Raw genomic sequence first — 22,553 nt, 5'->3', positions numbered from 1 at the left:
AAACTTAAGAAATCAATGTCCCCTAAATCGTTTTAAATGCTCAAAAACTCTCAGAAGGCATTTGTAAGCTTCACTGGGAACTTAATAAGGTACCTGCATTTCCCCGGCCTGTCAGTCTTCTATGAGAAGCCTACTGATTCCCTAGTTAGTACCCTCATGTTACTAGAGCCAAAATTTCACATTGTAATTCAGCCAATCACAGGATGAGCTCCAGAGACTGGGTTTCAGACTCTCAGACCTTCGTCTGGAGTCATACGAAATCAAGTTAGGTTAGATACATGAATATAAACCTCAACCTGTTAGACTAGAGCCAAACAGGAAAAGGGTGTTTCTGCTTACAGAAAACAAGTCTTAAACTCAAAATGGTTAAATATGAGTATATCAAAGGAAAAAAAAAAAACTTTTACACAGAAAAGAAAGAGAGGAAGGAAGGAAGGAAAGAAGGAGGGAGGGAGGGAGGGAGGGAGGGAGGGAGGGAGGGAGGGAGGGAGGGAGGGAGGGGAAAAGAAAGCTCAAGGATTGTTATGGAAGAGGGGACAGAAAGATGATAAAAGCCGAAGGATGGGGATGACACTAAGGAGTGCTGTGCTCTAGACGTGACAGGGTCATGGCACTCCTGAGCCCACAGCAGCTATTGTGACCTGCGCCCGATCTAAACAAGATCATCCTAGTAAAAACCTGAGCTTGGAAGGCAAGGCCCCAGGGACCAAGTCCTAGTCAAGGAGCTGTGGGTAAGTGATGGATGCTGAGATAGGAATGTTGTTTTTCTTTGGGGGGAGATGCCACTGGCAGTTTGTCCTTATCCCTAGAGGTAACCCAACACCCATGTGGATACTCCTCTCGGAGGGTTATTTCTAAAGAGTTTTAAAGGCGTGACTTTGGGATGAAAGTGGGAAGGAGTATCCAAGAGAAGTTAAAGAGAAAGGGAACAGATAGATGAAAATACACCGCGCACACGATGAACTTCTCAAACGATAGATTCAAAATACTATTTTCAAGTAGGGGGAATAAGTGAAATCGTCAAGAATGACAAGCTACAGTTACAGTGCTGAGTGGAATGCACGGCTGCCCTCTGCTGGCCGCGCTGGGTGATTGCGTTCTGAGCTGAAGCCATTCTAGGCTGATTACAAGTCTGTTTGCAAAAAATGAAGCTGCTGAGGCCCCCTACTGGAAGAAAGTTATACAGCATCGTGCAGCACCAGCCTGAACGCACTCAGAAACTGAGTGCTGAGCCTCCTCAAACTTGTTCTTTCCCCTGGAGCAGGAGGGGCCCTAGTGTGGGGATCCTTGCCAGAATTACAGAAAACACTCCAGACTGGGAAACATAACAGGTCTGGAAAGAGATACTGACTTCTAATATCCAGGATAAAGGCAAAATCGAACCCAAAAGACATGTTGCCCACAGGATTGGAGATTCCTCAAGGCACAGAGGGTTGCTTCTGAGAACTTCACTCTGGATTCCAATAGAGTGCAACATCACGTGCAGCTATAGAACTGTGCATTCCTGATCCATATAAACACAGCCACAGCTGGGCTTTGGGACCCCACTGTCCAATGGGCATCTCAGGATCTGCATTCTAGACACGGTGGGAATGAAAAAGATCCACTGCTATCTGATTCTGCTGTTCAGCGACTCTTTTCCCAGATCACCCAGGCAAGTTCCCACAGAAGCTGAGACGTCTGTCAAAGACAGGGATGCAAGGGCCCAAGAGGGTGACTGACAGTTCTAGGAAAATGACTTAACAGCCCTAGATGTGAAGGAACACCAGAATCGCACATCCTAGCTGAATGGCTTAAAGTGGCAACCTTCAGAATATGTGAGCTGTCCCCAAGACACATGGGGAAGAGCCTGTCATATTATGGCTTACTCATGGGCAGATTCTGGCATCTTCTGCTTCCTGTGATTTACCTGCAGATAAAGAGCACATCTGTGCTAAAAGTGTTCCTAGCTTACAGGAAGGTCTTCTCACAGAAAGGCCACATTCATACCCAGCGAGATCTCTCTCTCTCTCTCTCTCTCTCTCTCTCTCTCTCTCTCTCTCTCTCTCTCTCTCTCACATACACACACACACACACACACACACACACACACACACACACACACAGGTTACTAACTAGTGCTCTCTATGTATACGACAACAGGCAAATTGCCATTGCCCTTTCACCAAACCAAGTGAGTTAGGACCAGACACTTACTCATATGGAATGCCCGTCTTCCGCCCACTAACTCTCTGAGTCCTTCTTGGGGCTGTCTGACAGCAGGCACTGACCTGGGGTTTCTGAAGATGAGAGATAAATCCAATCACATCCAGAAATCCATTCTCACAGAATTGTAGGCGCCTCTGGACAAAGAGCAGGAGGTTTGAGTGTCAAGGCTTTAATCTGGGCTGCAGGTCCTCCCTTAAGGGTATCCATGAGCATAGGAAATCCTGTCCCATTAAAACAAGGCCACACTCGGGCCTTGGGTTGTCAGTCACATCAACATCATGGAAGTCTCTCCTCCTTTCTGCTCTAGGCCCTGTGGGAACCAGAAGGATCCACTACCTTCTCTTGCCGAAGCTCTTCTCCTGCCCCCTTACAAGGGCAGGTAAGCCTCAGCACCACGGAACACACTGGAGATGGAGATGCAGAATTTAAAGGGAACAGAGAAGAGCTGGTCCGGTGCCTGAGGGGTAAGCAGGAGGACTTACCCTGCTTGGGAGGCCTGAATCAGCAACCTTCAGAGTCTTATAAGCAGCACTCTGGGAAACAAGAAGATGGATGGCTGATCACAGGCAGTTCCTAACACCTTCTAGAACCCATTTTAGTTCTGAGCATAGACACATCCTGTGTGGAAGGAGTTCTACCTGCCCTGAGGAAGGCTTCTCACACTGGGAAGCCAGATTATTCTCCAGAGAGGCCACCAACAATCTAACTAGGCCATGTTAAGCAGGGCCTGGGACTTACTCAGAGAGTGGGGAATCTTGAGACTGTAAAGGATCTCTCAACCCATCTACCTTATCCTTGCGAGATTTCCTCAGTCATCTTGAAGGATAGAGAGTACCAACCTTTCTGGGCTAATGCCATGCAGACCCTGCAGGAGAAATCTAAACCCAAATCAGGGTGATCTTTGTGATTCCTTGTAAGTAATGCAGCCTCCCATTCTCCTGTTAGTCACCCCAGTAAATACTCACTGGTTTACCAAACTGGACATGGGTGTAACCATTGCTTTTGTCTGTCATGTTATGTCTCCCCAGGAAAAATCTGTCTCACAACAGTCTCCCCTGAGTCAGGTCTAGGGACAAAGTGTCAACCGTCTTATGAAAGCACTGACCCTTCTGTAATCTCCATTTATGGCATGCCAAACCTGGAGGACAATGCCCCTCGACACTGGACACACCATACAAGGCAGACTAGAGAGGCAGCCCACGTCCTGATTCTCCATCTTACCTACGTTGGACTGTTTTTAACATATGAAATATGGGATATGTATTTATTTCTCAAACCATACACCTGGGAATTGGGGTGGGAGGGTGCTGGGATGTTTCAAGGCTATAAATGTTGAAAAATATATTGAAATGTTCCCCACCCGTCACTAATCATGAACAGCATTTATTTCCAGTCCTAATTTATGTACTCTTATTCCTTTGCAAGAATTCTATTGGGCAGAATCGCTGTAGGCCTGATCTCTTCTTAGTAATTTCCTGCCACGCCTGCTCAATGGTTATAAAACATTTTTCCACTGGGCATGGAGGATTTAGAACAATCTTTGTCCTCACGTCCATGGCCACGATCCTACATAACCTCTGCATCGTAACAAATGTCAGGGTGATGCTTTCCCATCTCCAGAAAGACTTTCCGTGGGCAGGTTTACCTCTGGCTGGGGCAGGTCTGAAAGCAAAGCAGCCATAAAAGGTGGAGTTGCCACTTTAGGTGCTTTTCCATTCCCTTTTCTGGACACACAACTGAAAAATTTTAAAAGTCCCAATCAGCTATTCCAATTTCTATTCCCCGCGCGCGCAAAATCTCTCTCTCTCTCTCTCTCTCTCTCTCTCTCTCTCTCTCTCTCTCTCTCTCTCTCTCTCACACACACACACACACACCACTCTAACTAGTAGTTAAGTGGACTTTGTTTTGAGCAAACCCCCTGACTATGACCACTGTAATGATCCAGTAACTAACCCTTTTTGCTTCAGAACAAACCCGTTGTGCCTTACAGCCGTTAGGATGCTGGGGCAGCATGCAAATCAGGCATAGACCGCGAGACTGCCCCCTAAAAGAACCTGTGGGTTCCCCTGCCCTCTGTCCCCGCCTTCACCCCCACCCTACTAGCTACTTGGTCACTGGCTGAGAAGAAAAGCCTCCTGTCTTGGGCCCCCAAGCCGGAAGCATCCCCGACCCGGTCCTGGGCAGGGGAAGGGGCGGGCACAGGCAGCAGCAGCTCAGAAGATGCACGCGGGGCTCCTGGGGCTCTCTGCCCTGCTGCAGGCGGCCGAGCAAAGCGCGCGTGAGTGCGGCGCAGCCCGCGAGTGCTCACCCCTCCAATACCCTACTCCAACCCAGTGTGCGGGGCACATCTGCCACCGCTACACCCGCTCCTCCGGCAGGCAGGCAGCAAACACTGCGCCGGTGCACGCACAGTAGCTCCCCCTCCTAGCCTGCAGAGCACTCCCGGTGTGATCCCCTCACCATGCATGATTTCCTCCACGCAGTTAGACATCCCTCCATGCATGGATCCTCCCCATATTCCAAACCCGGAGTCCTGAACTCCTTCTCACTCCTCCCGCTGGTGCTCTGCAAAGAGCTGCGTGAGGAGGCTACTTTGGAGCGCCAGCACTTGGTGAGGCGCCCTGGCTCCCTGGACACCCGGGCTCCGGGCTGGGGCAGCATGCGATCCGAGAGCTGGGAGAGGTGGAGGGGTGGGATCCCAAAGGGCACTGGTTCCCCTTTCTGGTTGTGACACAGCAGAATGCTGGTTTGCTAGAGACACGGGTCCTGTGGGTAGCGGAGGTGAAGCAAGATGGCCATACTTTTCGCGCCTTTTGCATTTGAACCTGTAACCCTTTCAGTGCTGGCGTAGAGTGCCTCCGCCCACTTCCGCCACTGTCCTACAAGGCCCTGTCCCTGGGGAAACTCCACCAGGCTGATCCACCAAGGTTCCGTGTCCCTTCTTGGACATGGTAGCTCTGAAATTTACCTCTAATTTACAAAATAATCCCTGCAGATTCCCGTCCCCGACACACACTCAGAATCCCAAAGGGCGCTAGTTTAGACGCTGGAGAGGCAAGGATGGACACTGTTGCCCAAAGTGCCCTAGGTCCTTAGCTTTGTAACAGGAAAGGATGAATGTTTAGCAGGAAGCTTGTTAGTGCACTGAACAGGACCTGGGACTGAGAAAGGAATAGTGACCATTCTCTTCGCATAGCTCCTTGGTTCTCAGCTGTGCCTCGGAGCAATGGGGTTTGTGCCTGCCCATCCACATTCCTTGGTAATACTAGAAAACTCAGGACAACGGTGAAAGGGTTCCTGAGTACCTTCCACTGTCCCCATCAGTAATACCAACACAGCTTCCTGGGGACATCCGAAGTTATATAGCTAGAGCCTAGCCTGATGGCATAAGCATACAATCCAAGCCACTGAAGAGGTTGGGGTGGATGAACGTGGTGAGTTCGAGACCCACCTAGGCTGCAGAAAGAGTTTAAAGCAGGCCTGAACAATCTAGCAGAACATTGTCTCGAAATAAAAAGAAAAGCAGACTCAGGGATAGTAGAGGCCTTACCTAGCATAGGAATGGCCCTGTGTTCAATCCCTAGAAACACAAAAGTCAAAGCCAGCCTCACACAGAACCAGCTATGACTAAAGTCCGGCACATGCAGCCCTGCTTAACTGTAACTGTGAGGTAGAGGTGAGGTCACCTCTACCATGTTGGATCCCCCATCACTGGGTCTTCCCCAGGTACTTAGCACATATCCGGTGTAACCCCACAGACAACCCCACACACATACTGCTACCATTGTGCCTGTCTTATTGCTAGCAGGCCCTCTTGGCTCCTTGTTAATGGTAAGGATGTTATGTTGGTTTGGGACCTGGTTCGTTGGGGGGTTTGTTTTATTTTAGCTAAATGATCTGTTGGACACAACAGACTTAGGAAAGATCACAGCTCCCAGGGATAAGAGGCAGGGCATACTGTGTGGGGCCATATAGGAAGATTCGGTTGATCATGAGCCAGAACCTCTGTTAGAACTTCATCAGACAAGATAGACTGACTATGGTGAACAGACTTATCTTCTGTGGGTACTTTCTGTGAGCTTTGGGCTCTTGGTAGGTCTCTAGCCACTTGGCTCCTGACCCTAGACAGGCTAAGGCAGAGAAGTACCATTTCCTAGAGTATATGGGTCTAACTCAGAAGCTCCGAGTTGACTAGAATGCATATCCCTGACACATTTTTGGAAGAACGCTGCTCTGTCTGTGGCAGAAAGGTTTTGAGTGTGTCAGAGCACTATAACATAGAGAAGATGGGTACATATAAAGCATTGCCTAACTCTGTCATTTCAACACCCCTCATCTTGTCTCTACCCCAGGCCTCTGCTCCATAGTTTACTACTTTACCACAGGCCATCTCCTCTGGGGGTGGCTGGCCTTTTCTGTCCTCCTACCCGGCTTCTTGGTCCAGGCCTTGAGTTTTCTGTGGTTCCAAGCAGATGGGCATCAGGGTCACTGGTGGCTGGCGGTACTGCATCTTCTGCAGCTTGGCGTCTGGAAGCGGTAAGAACACCCCCCCCCCATCTGATGCAGTGGAGAATCCCCCTATCCATACACACTCTGACCTTAAAGCCATGGGAGCTCAGGGCCACAGCCCTGTCTGGCCTTGGCATCCTAACGCATCTCTAACGTCCGGGGCTCCTCCTCACTGCACCCTGTGACCTTTAAATGCTTTTTCTTGTCTTTAGCCGGATTCAACAGCATTGCTGTTTCTACCCTTTAATCAACCTCTGGATTCACATACATTAGCTTAAAGTGCTCCATCTGACACCTTAGTCCATGAAGGTGGCCCAGACTTAATTAACCACAAGTTAGACAGTAAAGCCCATGTGATGGCATTTGCTTTATGCATCTGTGGCAAGAAGAAGTGACCTGGGAGCCAGGGCCAGCATTTTTTGGGGGTTGTTTTTCTTTTCTTTGTATAAAAGGTTGCCAGGTATAGACCTAGTATAGGTAGCTTCCCTGTGCCCATAGGTGTCTCCAGAGGTGAAGGGTTATTACTACCAGGAGAAGGGAAGCTGTCCATTTACAGACACCACACATGTCCACTCCCAGCTGCCCCGTAACCCTGGAGAGTTGAGAGGATTTTTATAAAGGGGGAAGAAATAAAGAACCAGACAGGTGAAGCCTGCGACTCAAGTGCTTACTAAATCACAGATGATCAAGGTTTGAAGGGTATCCCAGGAGCCATTGCCAAGTGCTGATGTCTCTCCTGGGTACTTGTGTCTTCTCTCTCTACCCAGATTGGACTTGGGTCAGAGTAGAAAGTGCTTCTAGGGAGACATCAAGTGACTGCCTCATCTTCATGTTCCCTTCCGACAGATGCTTGTCACGTAGAAGCATCAAAAACACATGTGTTACAGCATTATCCCAAGTTGGGCCTTCTGGTCTGAGCTCTGTGCTCTCCTGAAACAGCAGGGCTGTCACTGGCAGGGAGAGAAGTTGTCTCATAGAATTTGTGGCTGCAGCCTTCCTGGAGCAACGCCTACTCTCTACCCCTCCTTTGTCTGGCCTTGCATAAGGACAGAGGGCTCACTGATAGGTAGTTAGCCGTATGTGGTGAGACCTCAAAGACAGTGGGGTATCAAGCTAGTGAAATATCTTCAATGTAAACAAGCATTTGATAGCTCAAAAGCAGAATTCAAAATAGCCTTCAGAAAGAAGCATCCTTAACTATTCGCAGGTAAATCTGCCTTCTGGGGCTCTGTAGAGACCCTGGGGACCTTATAAGCCTTCAGGGAATTAGTGTCAGAGGCTGGTGTGGTCACACAGCCTTTAATCCCAGCCCTTAAGATAAAAAGCCAGACAGATCTCTGTGAGGTAGAGAGACCAACCTGTGCTACATAATGAGACATACATGTCTCAAAATTATTATTATTATTATATGTATTAATGTATTATTTAATATAATGTCATATGTATATTTATTTATAATAATATTTTATTTAAATTTTTATTTTATAATAATATATGTATAATAATATAATAAATTAATGTAATAGATATATTAATTTATTATTATATAGTTGACAATGATAATAATAACAATATTGGTAGCTTGAGCGATGGCTCAGGGATAGAAAGCACAAACTACTGTTAAGCTCCCAGAAGCCACATAAGATGGCTTACAACTGCCTCTAACTCCAGCTCCAGGCGATCTGATGCCCTCTTTTGCCCTTTATAGGTGCACGCATGCATGCACAGGCACACGCGCGCGCGCATACACACACACACACACACACAGAGAGAGAGAGAGAGAGAGGCAGGCACACACATAAATAAAAATAAACCTGCACTTTTAAATTAATGCATAATTTTTAAAAGAGGTAATTGAGGGAAAGAAAGTATAGATTTCCAGGAAGAGAGAAAAGTTAACACATCCTAAGAGAAAAGCCAGATTGCGCAGGTCTTAGAACTAGACCAGAGTATTAGCTCTCAGCTCCTGGCAGCCAGAAGAAGCATATCGGACATCCCCTCCACAGTGTTTCGGGGACTGCCGATAAGCCCAACTTCAGTCTACCTCCTCAACAGAAAGCACTGAAAGTTGAAAGTGGTGAATCCTTTTCACTCTCTAAAAGCGGCTCTCACAAACAAAACCAGGAGCTAAGCCATCCCCGCAGATCACCTTTGGTTTGGTTTGGTTTCATTGCAGTTTGTCAAACCACCTGTAGGGGGAGCCAGAACAGCTGTGTTTGTACAACCTCGAACTTCATAAAAATTGAAACTCATTAACTGACTCCATAATGAAATGCAGACGAATGAACTAGCAAAAGAAAAAAAAAATCAATAAAACGCAAACCCCTTGAGGTGAAACCGCTTATAAAAAATGCAAGGGCTGAAGACAGAAATGGATTCTGGTTTTAATTCCAAACAACACAGAGTATAATGTTAAGTCTACTGTTCAAGAGAACTTGGTGGTCGTTACAACTCCTTTTACACAACGGCAGTTATTTTTCTCATCTTGAACACGTTGTTTCCACTCCAACACTGCATGTACTTGCGCCCCTTTGTTTTTGAAAAGCCTGCATATCTATTTAGAAATTCAGCCTGAGAGGAGGGGAGACTACCTAAATGCTCTCCTACTCAGCAGGCATCTTAGCGTGGCAACTTTTCTTTAGTGGAGAGAAAATTGAGGCAAACTTTAAGGGCATATAAGACCAGCTTGACACATAGGTGCAGGTTCATGTTTTAACGCAGGTAAAAGCACTTGCCCGGTGGGGAGAGAGAGAGAGAGTGAGCTAACTCACAAAAGCTGTCCCCCTGACTGCTGCTGCACAGTACCCACACATGAGTACACACACACACACACACACACACACTAAATAAACAAGCAAATGAAGTATAGCTGTACTCAAACCTTGCACTGCTGACTGTTTCAACTCTAACGTCACATTAACGTTAATGTTTAAAAACATGAACAGAAGAATCACTTATTCGCTAAGCTGCGAGCACAGGATAGACTGTTCTAGTTGTGGTAGACATGGCTGACTTTTTTCTTTAGCCTGGTAAAAGCCGAGAAACTTAATTCCAAAGACCTGTCAGGTACGGTGATTACACTTCCTGGCTTCTGCTTAGACGTATGTTGTTTTTAATGCAACTAGGACTCTTGGCTCACATGGAATATCTTGTGTGTGCCCTGACGAGCCGCAGACACACCTAATTAAGTACAGTGTCTGAGACTAACTTGGGAAGAGCTAAAAGCAGCAGTGTCATTGGGAAGGGCCTGGAACAAAGGAACAGATCAGGCCTTATAGAGATGGTACCAGGAACAGTTGGCACAGTCAGAAACCCAGGACGGTGGAAGGAAAGAGATGGAGGCCTGAGGCACAGTATCCAGAGGAGAAATCTGGGTGCCTTTCAGGACATCAGAAACAAGCCCCTACAACTCCCATCTCATTCCAGCTTCCCAGGGAGTTCCCCGAAGTTGCCTACTAGTCTCAGCCTGAGTTCCCCCATCTCCCAGCCTGACTACAGCATTGCAATGTCACTCCACTGTCTCATTCCTGGCCATGGATCCCATCCGACTGTACTGTCCTATCCCACTAATCTCTCATCTCCCCTGTCCCAACTCAGCTTCATGTCTACAAATCTTCTGTTCTCTCCAGGATGCACTCACTGGCCACCTTGGCCTCTCCAATAAGGAATCTGCTCCACACACATTCAGGTACTCATTCCCACTCAAGTGGTTCCCAGATGGAACCGAGCTGCCTCCTTGCTGAAGAACATAGCCCCAGGGAGGATGATGGCAGGTGAAGGTAAAACCTAACCCCTGTGGGCCCTCAAAGCCCGCAGTGACCCCACAGGCAGCTGGTGTGGTTATTCAGGCTCTTGTGAAGAGTGGCCCATACCACTTCCTAGTTGACTTGCACAAGATGAGAGTATCAAAACAAAGTGCCTACTGTGTGCTTGTGGAAACACAGTCAAGGGCGTGTTCTGGCTTCTTTCTAAGTTTTGATTCTTGTTGCACACTAAGAAGGTCACCTAATCATGCCTAAGCTGATGTGACCCTGTGGCCCTGGCCAGCCCAGACCTACAGGCCCCTGGTCCCTGCTTTCCAGCTGTGCCTCTCTCAACCAGCAGCCTCTTGCTCCCTGTGTGCTCTGCCTTGTGTCTGCACTTGACTCTGAAAACACCCCATGCTTTTACAGACTTACTGCCCTTCCCACCAACCACTTTTGGTGGCTTCATTTTCCTTGGGGTGACAAGTTGCTAATGTTCTGCCTTGGGCCCCCAATACCTGCACACCATCTCCTCTAGCCACTTCCAGTCCAGATCATGAGTCCTAATTTACAACCATTTGCCTCCGTCCATGAGTCCTAATTTATAACCAAAAGCCCCAGATCCTTCGAAGGTGTGAGGGAAGGCTCCACGGCTCCTCACAATTCCTCGTTTCTGAAAACAAAATTTGTATTCTCTCCTGTCAGTCAAGCAGCTGCTGGCAGGTGTCTTTCTATTACATGTTAGCATCCCACTTCCAAGAGCTTAAGCTTGAAGTCTCAGAGCCATCTATCTATAAGCCCCTCTCCACCCTGCCCAGCCAAGGCCTGCTCTGCTTACTCCAGCATTCCCTGCATTCACTCCTTCCTTTCTATACCCAACACTTCTATCTCTCCCAAACCTTCAGTACTTACTGCTTAAGTATAGTATATAGTAAGTAAAGGGCAGCATAGTAAAGAGATAGTATAGTAAAGTAAGAAAGTATAGCTTTCTTCCAGATGTTCATGTCTGCTGTGCATACACACACCTACACATGCACATACATATATACACACAATGTACATGTATATGCTGATACATGTGTGGACATATGCACATGTGATATGCATTTCATGTGCACATGTACCTGTGTAAACCTGCATATATCGGCCTATGTGTACATGCCCACTGTGTTTGCATATGCTGTACACCAGATCTACATGCTTGCACACTGCATTATACATATGTGCGCATACATTTACACATATATTCACTAATACACAGCACAATGGATATATTTATGTCCTATCTCAAACACAGCATACATAACTCTGCCAATTTCAGTTTTCTAGAGAAAAAGCCAACTTTCCTGGCTGAAACTGAGAACCCTGGTGTGCTTCAATAGGACCATATCGGCCCTAGCTTCCCCCATCTTGCCCCACTCATCTGCGTTTTTTGCCAGCCTCTTGTGAGGATCCTAGACCCATTTTCCCCAGTTGCTCTTAGAGGGTTCCATCTCGGGGTACTGAGAGTTCTACATTCCAAGGAGGAAGGTGAGGGTTCCCTCTGTGTTCTAAAGAGATGATTACCCATAGGGCTTTGCAGCAGATCTCTACTGAAGGGGTTCATTCCCCTTCCTCAAAGATCTGGGGTGAGGACACTGATCAAGATTTCCTGCAAGTCTCATGAGGCCCAGCCTAGGTCCCTTATCCCTGCAGTAACTTCAGCCTCCCCACCCTTGGCCCTTCCAGTCTTGGGGAAAATGGGCTACAGTGGCAGCCTGCTGAACGCTTGAAGTTTGACCTGAAACAAGCAGCTTGGACTCAGAGATTAGCAGCAGCCTAACTGGTGGCCCCAAAGGACACAGTAGGTACAGAGAGGCATTCTTAAAACTGCCGCATACCTCCAGTGAAAGGTTGGTGTGGAAGCCAAAGTCACCAGCTCCATGATCCACGTCATAACGTCTTTGCTCTCGGTAGGCACTGGGACTCTGTGGCAACAGCTCTGTGGAAGGGAAAGGAGGCTCCCTGCTGGGGACAACTACACCTGCAGGAGGCGGACCTGGCAGCCCTGCGGCTCCTGGAGGCTCTGCTGCAGACAGGGCCCCACCTGCTGCTTCAGGTGTATGTGTTCCTAGCCTCTGACTTCACAGACACTGTGCCAGGTGGGTGCCTTTCACAATGGTCTCATACCATCCGCTTCCAATGACAGGAACATGTTCCCAAACTTGTAGGCCCTGGTGTCCTCTCAAGATTTCTCCAGTTTGGGAGATTTAGGGAAACCCCAATTCTCACTGACCCAAATGATGGTTACAGCTGGCTTTTGCTGGGATCATGAGTTCAGAGAGAGCTGGTTTCTTGGGGGTAAAGTATCTAAAGTCAATCCATAAGACAAAAAATTGGCAGCGTGGAGATAACCTTGAAAACCAACTTGGGGAGGGAGACCACGTGCCCATCTCTCCCGGGACTACTCCTGTTGCAGCAGACCTGACACCTGAAAGCCTGACAGAAAGCTTAGCTCAGTCTCCTGCAGATATGTCCCCAGCTCCCATTCCAGCCCGGACTCCTCATTACTTCCTCCTACAACTCTTCCTCCTCTCTCCTCTCCACCTCCCTCTACTCCTCCCTTCTTCCTCTGTTTTATTGTTTCATTGGTTCGGTTAGGCTTTTGAGACAGAGTCTCTCTGTACAACAGCCCTGGCTATCTTGGAACTCGTATTTACAGACTAGGTTGGCCTTGAACTCAAAGAGATCCTCCTGCCTCCTGAGTGCTGGGATTGAAGGTGTGCACTGCCACGCCCAGTTCCTCTCCCCTCTAAGTATCCCAACTTACACCAGAAGACCTAAGTGTTTAGCTGTGGTTGTGTACTCTACCATTCTTTCATCAAACTTCATTATGTGGAGAATACATACTTGTAATAAACTGTGTCTAGGGTCCTGTAGGACACGTATCCATTTAATCATAGTTTAGACCGTAGGCCTTAGAAGCTCAGGGGCTGGGACATTTTTAAAGGGCATCCAGAGGAAGACCATCTAGGGCACTAGGCAGATTTCTAGCGTCCCTCATCTCCATGGAAACACATGTTCTTACACCATTGTTAAGTTACCCACCACCAAGGAAATTGGTCTCTAGTACATCACCATTGGGCTAGTTTTTGTTAAGAAGTTGGATGCTCTCGGAAAGGGATGGGGGCAGGGAGGGGGGATAATGAATCTGTGTGTGCTTCAGAGCCTGTAGGGACCTCTGTCTGTTTAATCTTCCAGGAATCAGTGCCCTACTTTCCTGGTCTTCACTGTCCTGGGCTCTAGTGTCATACAACCGTTTCCTGGGCATCATGAAGCCAGGCCACCATACCATGCTATGGGCTGCTCTCTTGTGCCAGCAGCTCTGGAGGATGGGCATGCTGGGTGCTCGTGTGCTGAGCCTGGTTCTGTTCTGCAGAGTTTACCATGTTTGGGTTTTGGTGGTCGGAGGTAAGTGGGACTTCCATCCTATTCATAAAGCCTTAACAGTAACTGTACATGGTCCTTGGTCCCAGATCTGTTGCTGGCTGGGTTTGGCAGAGAATCTTATGAAGAAGGTAGAAAAGCAGGTCCCTGTGTTCCCAGGAGAGCTCAGCAGGCTGGATGCACAGATGTGATCTCTCTCTTCAGCACCAGTATACCTGCACTCACCTTTGTAATGACAGTTCTAAGAAAGAGAACATAGAAACGCCCAGTTCTCTTAAACCTAGAACAGCGACTGCATGGCTTCTGCTATGCTCTGTCAGCCTAACAGTTCTTGACAGGCCTGACCCATGAACATAGAGGACCAGAGCCTAGTTCCCACGAGTGTGCATCAAACGCCATGGATTGTAGTGAATGCTGGCTCTTTGGATTTACCACCACAGAAACGCCAGCTAAAGCTGGAACCACAGTCCTCAGAAGACTATTGAAGATCACAGGCTTTCCGGTAGAAAGTCGTTGCTCATATAGGAGAGAGTGTGGATCTCACTGCCTTGGTTGCACAAGAGAAAGATCCAGATTCCAGCCGATCCTGTGCAAGACTGTGCAGTGTATGATGCTGCCCAGAACCTCTATAAGCGCCCCACTTGCTTTGGTTATTGGACACTGTCTTTGGTTCACACAGGAAGGCTCTCCCGAACCCCGTCCGTCTCAGAGCCAGCAGCACAGATATGAATGTGATGACCGAGAGTCTGTCTGGCCCTTCAGACTCCTGAATGGGGCCTGTGTGTCCTTGCCAAGGACAGCAGTGTCCTCTGGTCATCAGTGAATACACTCTGCAAAAAGGAACAGTGTACTCTTGTTTTAAAAGAACCAAGAACATTGAGAAATAGCTGGCCCATGTACCAAGAGCAAACATTTAATACAGTTATTGGCAGAAAAGGAACATTATTGGGTGGGGAGAGAAGCTGTGTTTTTACAGAGAAATTAACTACATTTTATTGGTCATTTTAAAATTCAGCTTATGATCCAAAATGAGGCTATCCATCTTAAAATATAAGATTAAAACTTGTAACTGGTCCACACGGAGTTCTCTTTGGGTCTGGAGGGTTGACACTTGTAGAGCAACAGTGTAAAAAGGGTAGAGTTTTATAACTGCTTCCTTAAGTGCTTTCTGGAAGCAGAAGAGTATCTATCCATCCATATGTAGGCTCTGATGGGCAACACAGAAGCCAGTCTGTTTTCTCAGCTCCAAACTAGGTGAAAAGCCCCCTGTGAGGCTCAGAGAGATAGGACTTGGAAAGATGGAACGAGTGACTTGTCTGTGCCCCTTGGTTCTCTTCTGGATTTGGGGGTCTCTTCTGGGATGTTCAATTTCAACCTCACCGCCTACCCACCTTCTCCGTGAACACTGACTTCTACCCCTTACTCCCTCCAGGTGCTCACTGGTTGGTGATGACCTTCTGGCTCGTAGCCCAGCAGAGCGACATTATAGAGAGCACCTGCCACTGGAGGCTGTTCAATCTGCTGGTGGGGGCTGTGTTCATCCTCTGCTACATCAATTTCTGGGACAGCCCTTCCCGAAGCAGGATGGCCAGCTTCTACTTGGCAAGTGGGCGATGGTGGTTTTCTTCAAGCTCAACTTTTACATTGCCTGTCGCATGTTTGGTGGGGAGGTGCACATATGGGTGTGTGCCTGTACATCTATTAAAGAAGGGATATTAGGGGCTGGGGGATCAGCTCAGTGGGTAAGAGAACTTACTATACATGCATGAAGATCTGAGTTCAAATCCCCAGCAACCGAATGCATTTGACCTCAGCACTGAGGGCAGACACAGGCAGATCCCAAGACCTTACTAGCCAGCCTTGCCAAAATATCGAGCTTCCAGTTTTGTGAGAGACCCTTTCTCAGACAATAAGGGAGAGCGATAGTGGAAAGCACTAGATCTTCTACATGCCTGTGCACGCACACACACATACACACACACTTCCTGACATAAGGAGAAGTTATAAACAGTAACTACACACTTTGAGAATAGCCTAACAGTCATCAGGAGCTTCAGGTGCAGCCAACTCCACAGACTTCATTGGCAGATGCACTTGGGGGATTTTTCCAAAGTGGAGAGTCCCAGGCCCTTCCCCTGACATAGCTTCAAGCAGCATTGCCAGCCTGAACACATGGCCTCAACTTCTTCTTTTATCAGAGGTGGTTATAGCTCTGGAAAGCATGGCTTCACCCATGAGAGGTTGATTCATCTCAGCATACACACGGCCTAAAAAATATGTTAGAAATGAACTGAAAGCTAGCGTGCAGCTCTTTGTAGCTATAGATATACAAAGAAACGCACCCACTGCCGTTAAGAGTCTCAAAGAAACAGAGCCTTTGAGGACAAGAGTCTGCTTTAAGAGAGGCTTGGGGGTATCTTGGGCAAAGCTACAGTGGTAGCATAGGGACCACAAAGCACTGGGGAGTCCATGTGGTGCTGCCAGGGAGACAAAGGCAGAGACTAGTGTAAGGAAAGGTAATATCTGGTCTGTAGTGATACAACTGAACTCTGATTTATACTGAGGTGATCGGAAAGTTTAGAAGGGAAAACAGAGAGCAGAGGTGAGGGGAGTATGGGGGTTGAGTCATAGAAATGGAAAATGTGTAGAAATGGAAGGAGGGGGAATAGTTAGTGACTGTCCCATCTGATGTGTTAACTGGGGTTGTCCAGAGTAGGAACGAATGACAGGTGTCTCTGTGAATGGCAGGAGATGCTGGTCACTTGAGTTAGAGAACAAGGTGCTCACAGACTGGGAGAGTGACCTCCTTGAATGTTTGTGTTTCAAAGAAATGTTCTTAAGTCCTTGAGGTGGGCAGTTGTGAGGGTGGTGTGAGAGACGGATTCACCATTGCAAGCTTTCTGTTGTGTCTGCTGTAAGAGCGGTGAGGGCCCTGGTTATCTCTCGTCGTGTCTCTGCAGCGCCTCTTCCTGGCAGCTGTAATTCCTCAGGCAGGAAGTTCAAGGGGCTGCCATCTCACCCTGGGGATGTAGCCTTGAACTCTTAGACCTGTGCCCGAATCTGTCAGCTGTCTTAGTGTGGGCCAAAGCTCCGTCATTCTGTCTGTATTCCTTTGTGGCTGTGACTCTGTGGGTATTTCCATGAACCACACCAGCAAACCTCCCTGGGTAGAAACACTCCCATTGAGGCCTTGCTCCTGCTTGGAAGAGGCTCTTTGGTTTGTAAACACCAGCAGGTAAAAAGAAGTCCAGGTAGCAGGACACAGAGCTATATGCCGCAAGGTATGGTGACTCTCTCTTGCCCCCACAGGTCATGCTGCTGGAGAACGCCATACTCTTACTACTGGCCACTGACTTTCTACAGGGAGCACCAGGGACCAGCCTGTGGACTGTGGTGGGGGTCTTGTCTGGATTTCTGATTGGTAAGACCTACTGAGTCTTCTTAGCCACACTTCTTCTCCAACTTGTATTTGTATTTTATTTTTATTCTTTTATTTTCACATGTGTGCGTGTATGGTATGTATGTACGGTATATGTGCATGTATGTGCATATATCAGTATGTGTACGGATGCTCATGTGTAGTGTGTATGTAGATGTTCTTGCATGTGGAGGCCTGCAGTTGATGTTATATATCTCTTCCTTGGCCACTTCCCACTTACTGAGTCAGGGGTTCTCACTGAACCTACAGCTCACTGATCCCTGATAGTCTGGCATATAAGAAGAACGAATGTTTTTCTTATATGGGTAAAAAAAATGAGGCCCAGCCTCGTATTGCCCATTGCTAGGTAACTGTTGGGTGGAGCCTAAAAGAAATGCCAACAGGAAGGACAGGGAATAGCTTAGGGGCAGTGGGCAGGGAATGGGACCCATGCTGTGGGTAAGTGCCTGGAGACTCTGAGCCTGGCTTTGTCTACCTGACTAGACTGATGGCGGCCTCAAAGAAAGCTAGGAGCAGCCACATCTGTCCAAAATGCTGCCCATAAATTGAATAGTTAGATGCCTGCTTCTAAGTATCATACTTGCAAGTGGATGGCCAGTCAAATGAAATGGCGAGGTGTCCAGGCAAGAGCTACTCTGCCACCTACAAAGTGGTCTGTGTCCAGTCATCTTCCTGTGGAGAGGGGGATCCCTGGGGATATGAAGTGACAGTCTTCACAGCTGAGAGACCTAACCACTTCATTCACCGGAGGCATGACCCAGTCCAGTAAACACGGTAGGAGGTAAGTAAAACTGCCCTGTCATCTCAGAAGGGACTGGGCTATGTCATGCTGCTCCGTTGCCCAACAGTAGGTGGCGCTGGACACATCTCTGACCCACCTTTGGCCCTCTGGGAATCCCCAGTAGGAAGGGGAGAGTATATCAGAAGATAGAACAGAAACAACCAAACTGTGAGTCAGTCCTTAAACCCGGGCATTATAGAACATTATATTTAATACATGTTTAAAATCACATCATAGTATGTTATTGCCAGACATGGTGGCTCCTTCTGATAACTCCAGTGCTCAGGAGCCTGAGGCAAGAGCATTGCTGTGAGTTCTAAGCCATCATGGCCTACATAGTGCGTGTGGCTAGCCTGGGCTAAGAAGAAAAACCCTATTTTAAAAAAAAAAAATCCCAGAAACAACTCATGAGTGTTTGTTTAGCATTCAAGAAGCCTTGGGTTCCATGCCCAACCCTACTGTGACTAAACCGTATAAGCCGAATATGATGGTTCACGCATGCAATCCTAACACTTAGCTGAGACAGGAGGATTGACACAAGTTTGAGGCCCGACTAAGCTATGTATCAAGGCCTTGTCTCAAGAAAACAAGTAATTTTTAAAAGAAAACTAACAGAGGGTGGAGAGATGCTCAGTGGTTAAGAACACTGGCTACTCTTTCAGAGGACCTGGGTCTTCTGGTGGTGGTTTACACTGGTCTGTAATTCCTTTTCCAGGGAATTTTATGGCCTCTTCAGAGCACCGGGCAGATCTGTGGTACACGGATACACGTGCAGGCAAAACATACATACGTGCAAAGTAATATTTTTTTTTAAAGAATTATACTTTCAAGAACACAGACTTGAGACAGTTCCTGCCCAAATCCAGTTTCCCCGTTTCCTTCTTTCACTGGACAAATGTGTATTGAGTGCCTATCACACAGCAGCCTGGAGCTACAGCCAAGAATCCAGCAGGTGGCAGGGTCCTACAGAAAATCAGCATACCCGGTGCCTCTGGCCATGGCAGATCCCGCTGCCTAACTGGCTGCCTGGGGGCACAGGGTAGTTAGTGTAGGGTAGCATCACCTGGCTTGCTGTTCTTTCCTGGCTGTGGTGGGATTTGTTCGCCAAAGATGAGTGACTGCATACTGTTTGGGCTCAGTGAGAATCCAAGGCATAGAAGGGTGTGAGAGCTGTGTTCAGTGCAGAGAGGACTGCGATCATTGTCCCCACTTCCGATTTTACCACAGACCAGTGCCCTGCCCTGGGCCTGCTCTTGTGCCCAGAGACACTGAGGGTCTGGGGGCACTGTCCTTTGTGCTCTTCCTATGGTCTGTCATGCTGCCATCTCCTGGCGCCTTCAGCCCCCCTCCTCACACTTAGTCCAGATCTTGTACCCACATAATGAGCACCCTTAACACAGGCACTTTCTCCGGTGCGGCGGCAGGAAACTGGAAACAACGTGGGTGGCTTACTGGAATGCTCTGGTAAAGAGATTATTGCAGCAGTCAACACTTCTGATCGACATAAATGAAACTGACAACAATGTGATTAAGCTGTTTGTGCACAGAGGAAGTGTTGTTGCTCATGGAAATGCCCCGACACGGCTTCTAAGGAGCACGACTGACCTCTGCTTCGGGCCCTTGTTTTTGAGGCCTCTTTCTTACCGCCTGCCTCCCCCGGCTTTGGCATCTCTCCATGCCGAGCCAGCGGTGGGATTCTGAGGAATTCTGGGAGATCTCTACCATGCAGGCACAAATCTGCACGTGGCGCCAAGCGGTCAGTGGAAGATGCCCTCCAGGGAGAAGGCTGAGACTCAACAGGACCGAAGCCGTGGTGTACAGTTTCAAAACTGGTAGATGCTGGGGCCTCTTTAAAATCCTTACCCCTTAACTGTCAGTTCTGAAGTCTCAGAATCTTACTGTCGGTCAGCGTTATATTGTTCCATTCAAAGTAGCCACCGAGTCTGTCCCGCGCAGCAGGATGTAGGGCGTCCCAGAACATAAACTCACGCTTGCCCTTTTGTTATTCTTGTTGTTTTCTGTTTCAGGGTGTGCATCACTGGTTATTTATTACAGCCTACTACACCCTAAATCCTCAGACATCCAGGAGAGCTTCATGAGGAGATGCTGTGGCCCCATAGAGGATAACAAAGCTGAATCAGAGCCTCCTCCCAGGGCCATGGTTCCCACAGTGGAGAGGCCAGACGGCTCAAGCTGGTGCCAAGAGGAAAGCTATGAGCTAACAAGTCTAGATAAGGGCCCCAGCCCAGAGCAGAACACTGCAGAGGTGGGGCTGGGGGAGCAGAGATCTGGGGAGTACTCCATCTTCAGCCACCACCACTGGCTGTTGCTGAAATTTGCGCTCAAGACAGGAAGTGTATCTAAGATCAACGCAGCCCTCGGAGGTGACAGCCCTGGCTGCTCCTGTGATCTGCAGAGGAAACCCCTGTTTTCCCAGCAAGACCTCCCATCCTCTCCTTGTGACCCTTTGACCTTGGAGAAAGGGTCTGAGTATGCAGGGGCTCCGAAAGCAGAGATGGAGTCACTGGAAACTTCAAGCTATCTATCCTTTGCCAGCGAGCTTGAGGACGATCCAACAAGCCAGAAGCCACCAGCTACACAGGAGGATAGGCCAAAGGCTGGGTCCAAGGCTGACCTTGCAGCTCAGGGGAAGGAGACAGATGGTCCCCTGCAGGGGAAGGAAGGACAGGAGAGCACAACACTGTATTTCAGTGCCACCATGGACAGGACCACATCCCACCAAAAAGGCAGCCCAGGAGCTTTGCGGACATCCCGCGCTGGGACTTTAGGAGAGAACAGGCCCGGGCAGCCTGCGTTGCCTCAGGCAGTCACTAAGCCCTTTCCTGTCACCATGGCCAACATTAGTCCTATTCCGGGCAGAAACTTCTGCCCCAGTGCGGGGCTCCCTGGAAGAGCCCTGGATAGTTCAGAGTGTGAGGAGTGGAAAGACCCAGCAAAGGACCCAAGTACGCAAAGCTCATTGCCAAAGATGCAGCTGAAAGCAGCTGAAGAACCCTGCTTCACGTCTACCCCTAAGTCCGAGTCCGTCCCAAGGGACTCCAGCTACAGGGCCAGGGTGAAGCAGGAGATGAGTTTTTTCATCTAACCCTAGCCTTGGTGGAAATATGACAACAGGTCAATACATCATCAGACTGCCCGCTTGGCATCATGGGAAGAGAAATCCCACACGGGACACCTGCGTTCTTCTACTTCCAGTCTCCGTCTGCGCACCTGAAAAGATAAAGGGACAGGATTGGATAACGTCTAAAAAGCCCTCCCCCTTACTCATCACCCATGGCACTGATGCACAGCAAAACTCCCGGGCAATGGGGAGGGGCCAAGGGGCCTCCAGGTCCCTTTGTGAGCTGCTTAAAGCCTAGTGTGTCTCTTCGCGGCTTCTGAAACATGCAAAGGTAAAAATTCAAGAGTCCAATTGCATCCTGGGTCCTTTGTAATGTTATTATAATTATAACTATAATTATAATCTCCTCACATTGGATGGCTATTAATCACTTTTTAAAAATGCTTTTGGGACAGAAGAAATGGTCCAGCAGTTATGGGAACTGCCTGCTCTTCCAGAGGACCCAGGTTCAACTAATTCCCAGTACCTATCTGGCAACTCATGACCACCTGTAACTGCAGTCCCGGGAAGATGACAGTCTCTTTTGGTCTCTGTGGACACAGCGCACACGCGATTCATAGTCATATATGCAGGCAGAATACCCCTACACCTAATATTTTTAAAAATAAAAGTATGTTTCTCAGATACATTAGTTTTAGTGTCTTATTATTAGAGAATACAAACTCTTAATAGAGATGGAAGCTATATGTTCATAATCAGCCTAACTGGAAATGTGGGCAACATGTTTCAGGCCATCAGCATCCTTGCTGCAAGCACACAAGCCAGTTCAGATCCCTTTGGCGAGACCTAAGCAATACCTAGGGACGGAGGCTGGTTGGTTGGTTGATTCAGTTGTTTTACGGTGGAATCTCAATCTCAATTTGTAAACAAGGATGGCATTGAGTTCCTAATCCTTCTGCCTCTGCCATCCAGATATCCTTTCTGCAAACCATCCAGTGGATTGTCGTCAGCTTTATTACCGATTTACTTCATTTCCACACTTGGTTTTTATTCTTCCATTCATTGGATGAGGAGACCATCAGCAATGCCACTTTCCTGGATGCTTGATTCCTTTCTAACTCTTCCCCTGAAGGCATCCTTTCATTGGTAGGTTGCTCCCATCCTTTCCCAGAGTTTTCCAACTCTGTTAAGGAAGCCTCATCACAAACCATTGAGGAGCATGTGGTAGGGTGAGTGGTTTGCCCTCTCCAGACACCTCTAGGTTCAGAGGCGGTCAGTGGGCCTGAAGAAGAAGTGTGGCAGTGCTTAGATCAGCCTTAGATAGCGGGGGAGGTGTACAGTGTCTGCAGCTTTCAGGCCATCAGC

General features: G+C 48.2%; 1 protein-coding gene across 1 annotated transcript; it reads left to right on the top strand.

Moving 5' to 3' along the window:
- Positions 1-4,408: 4,408 nt before the first annotated feature.
- Xkr5 (XK related 5) lies at positions 4,409-21,238 on the top strand. The gene is made up of 7 exons (XM_034520558.2): positions 4,409-4,486; positions 6,561-6,744; positions 12,417-12,601; positions 13,701-13,910; positions 15,319-15,488; positions 17,196-17,307; positions 20,134-21,238. Exons 1-7 carry the CDS (start codon positions 4,429-4,431, stop codon positions 21,210-21,212), a joined length of 1,998 nt encoding a protein of 665 aa, XP_034376449.1. The 5' UTR covers positions 4,409-4,428; the 3' UTR covers positions 21,213-21,238.
- Positions 21,239-22,553: the final 1,315 nt, after the last annotated feature.

This window comes from Arvicanthis niloticus, chromosome 16 (assembly GCF_011762505.2).
Source record: "Arvicanthis niloticus isolate mArvNil1 chromosome 16, mArvNil1.pat.X, whole genome shotgun sequence".
NCBI classification, from domain to species: Eukaryota; Metazoa; Chordata; class Mammalia; order Rodentia; family Muridae; genus Arvicanthis; species Arvicanthis niloticus.
The sequence above is the reverse complement of the archived record's forward strand: the minus strand, read 5'-3'. Positions and strand labels throughout refer to the sequence as shown.

What these genes read in the sequence shown, in the direction of transcription:
- Xkr5 (XM_034520558.2), top strand. Translation starts at nt 4,429, where the DNA reads ATGCACGCGGGGCTCCTGGGGCTCTCTGCCCTGCTGCAGGCGGCCGAG. An exon ending in CTTCACAGACACTGTGCCAG is followed by an intron (nt 12,602 to 13,700) that starts GTGGGTGCCTTT and finishes TTAATCTTCCAG; the next exon opens with GAATCAGTGCCCTACTTTCC. An exon ending in CTTGTCTGGATTTCTGATTG is followed by an intron (nt 17,308 to 20,133) that starts GTAAGACCTACT and finishes TTTCTGTTTCAG; the next exon opens with GGTGTGCATCACTGGTTATT.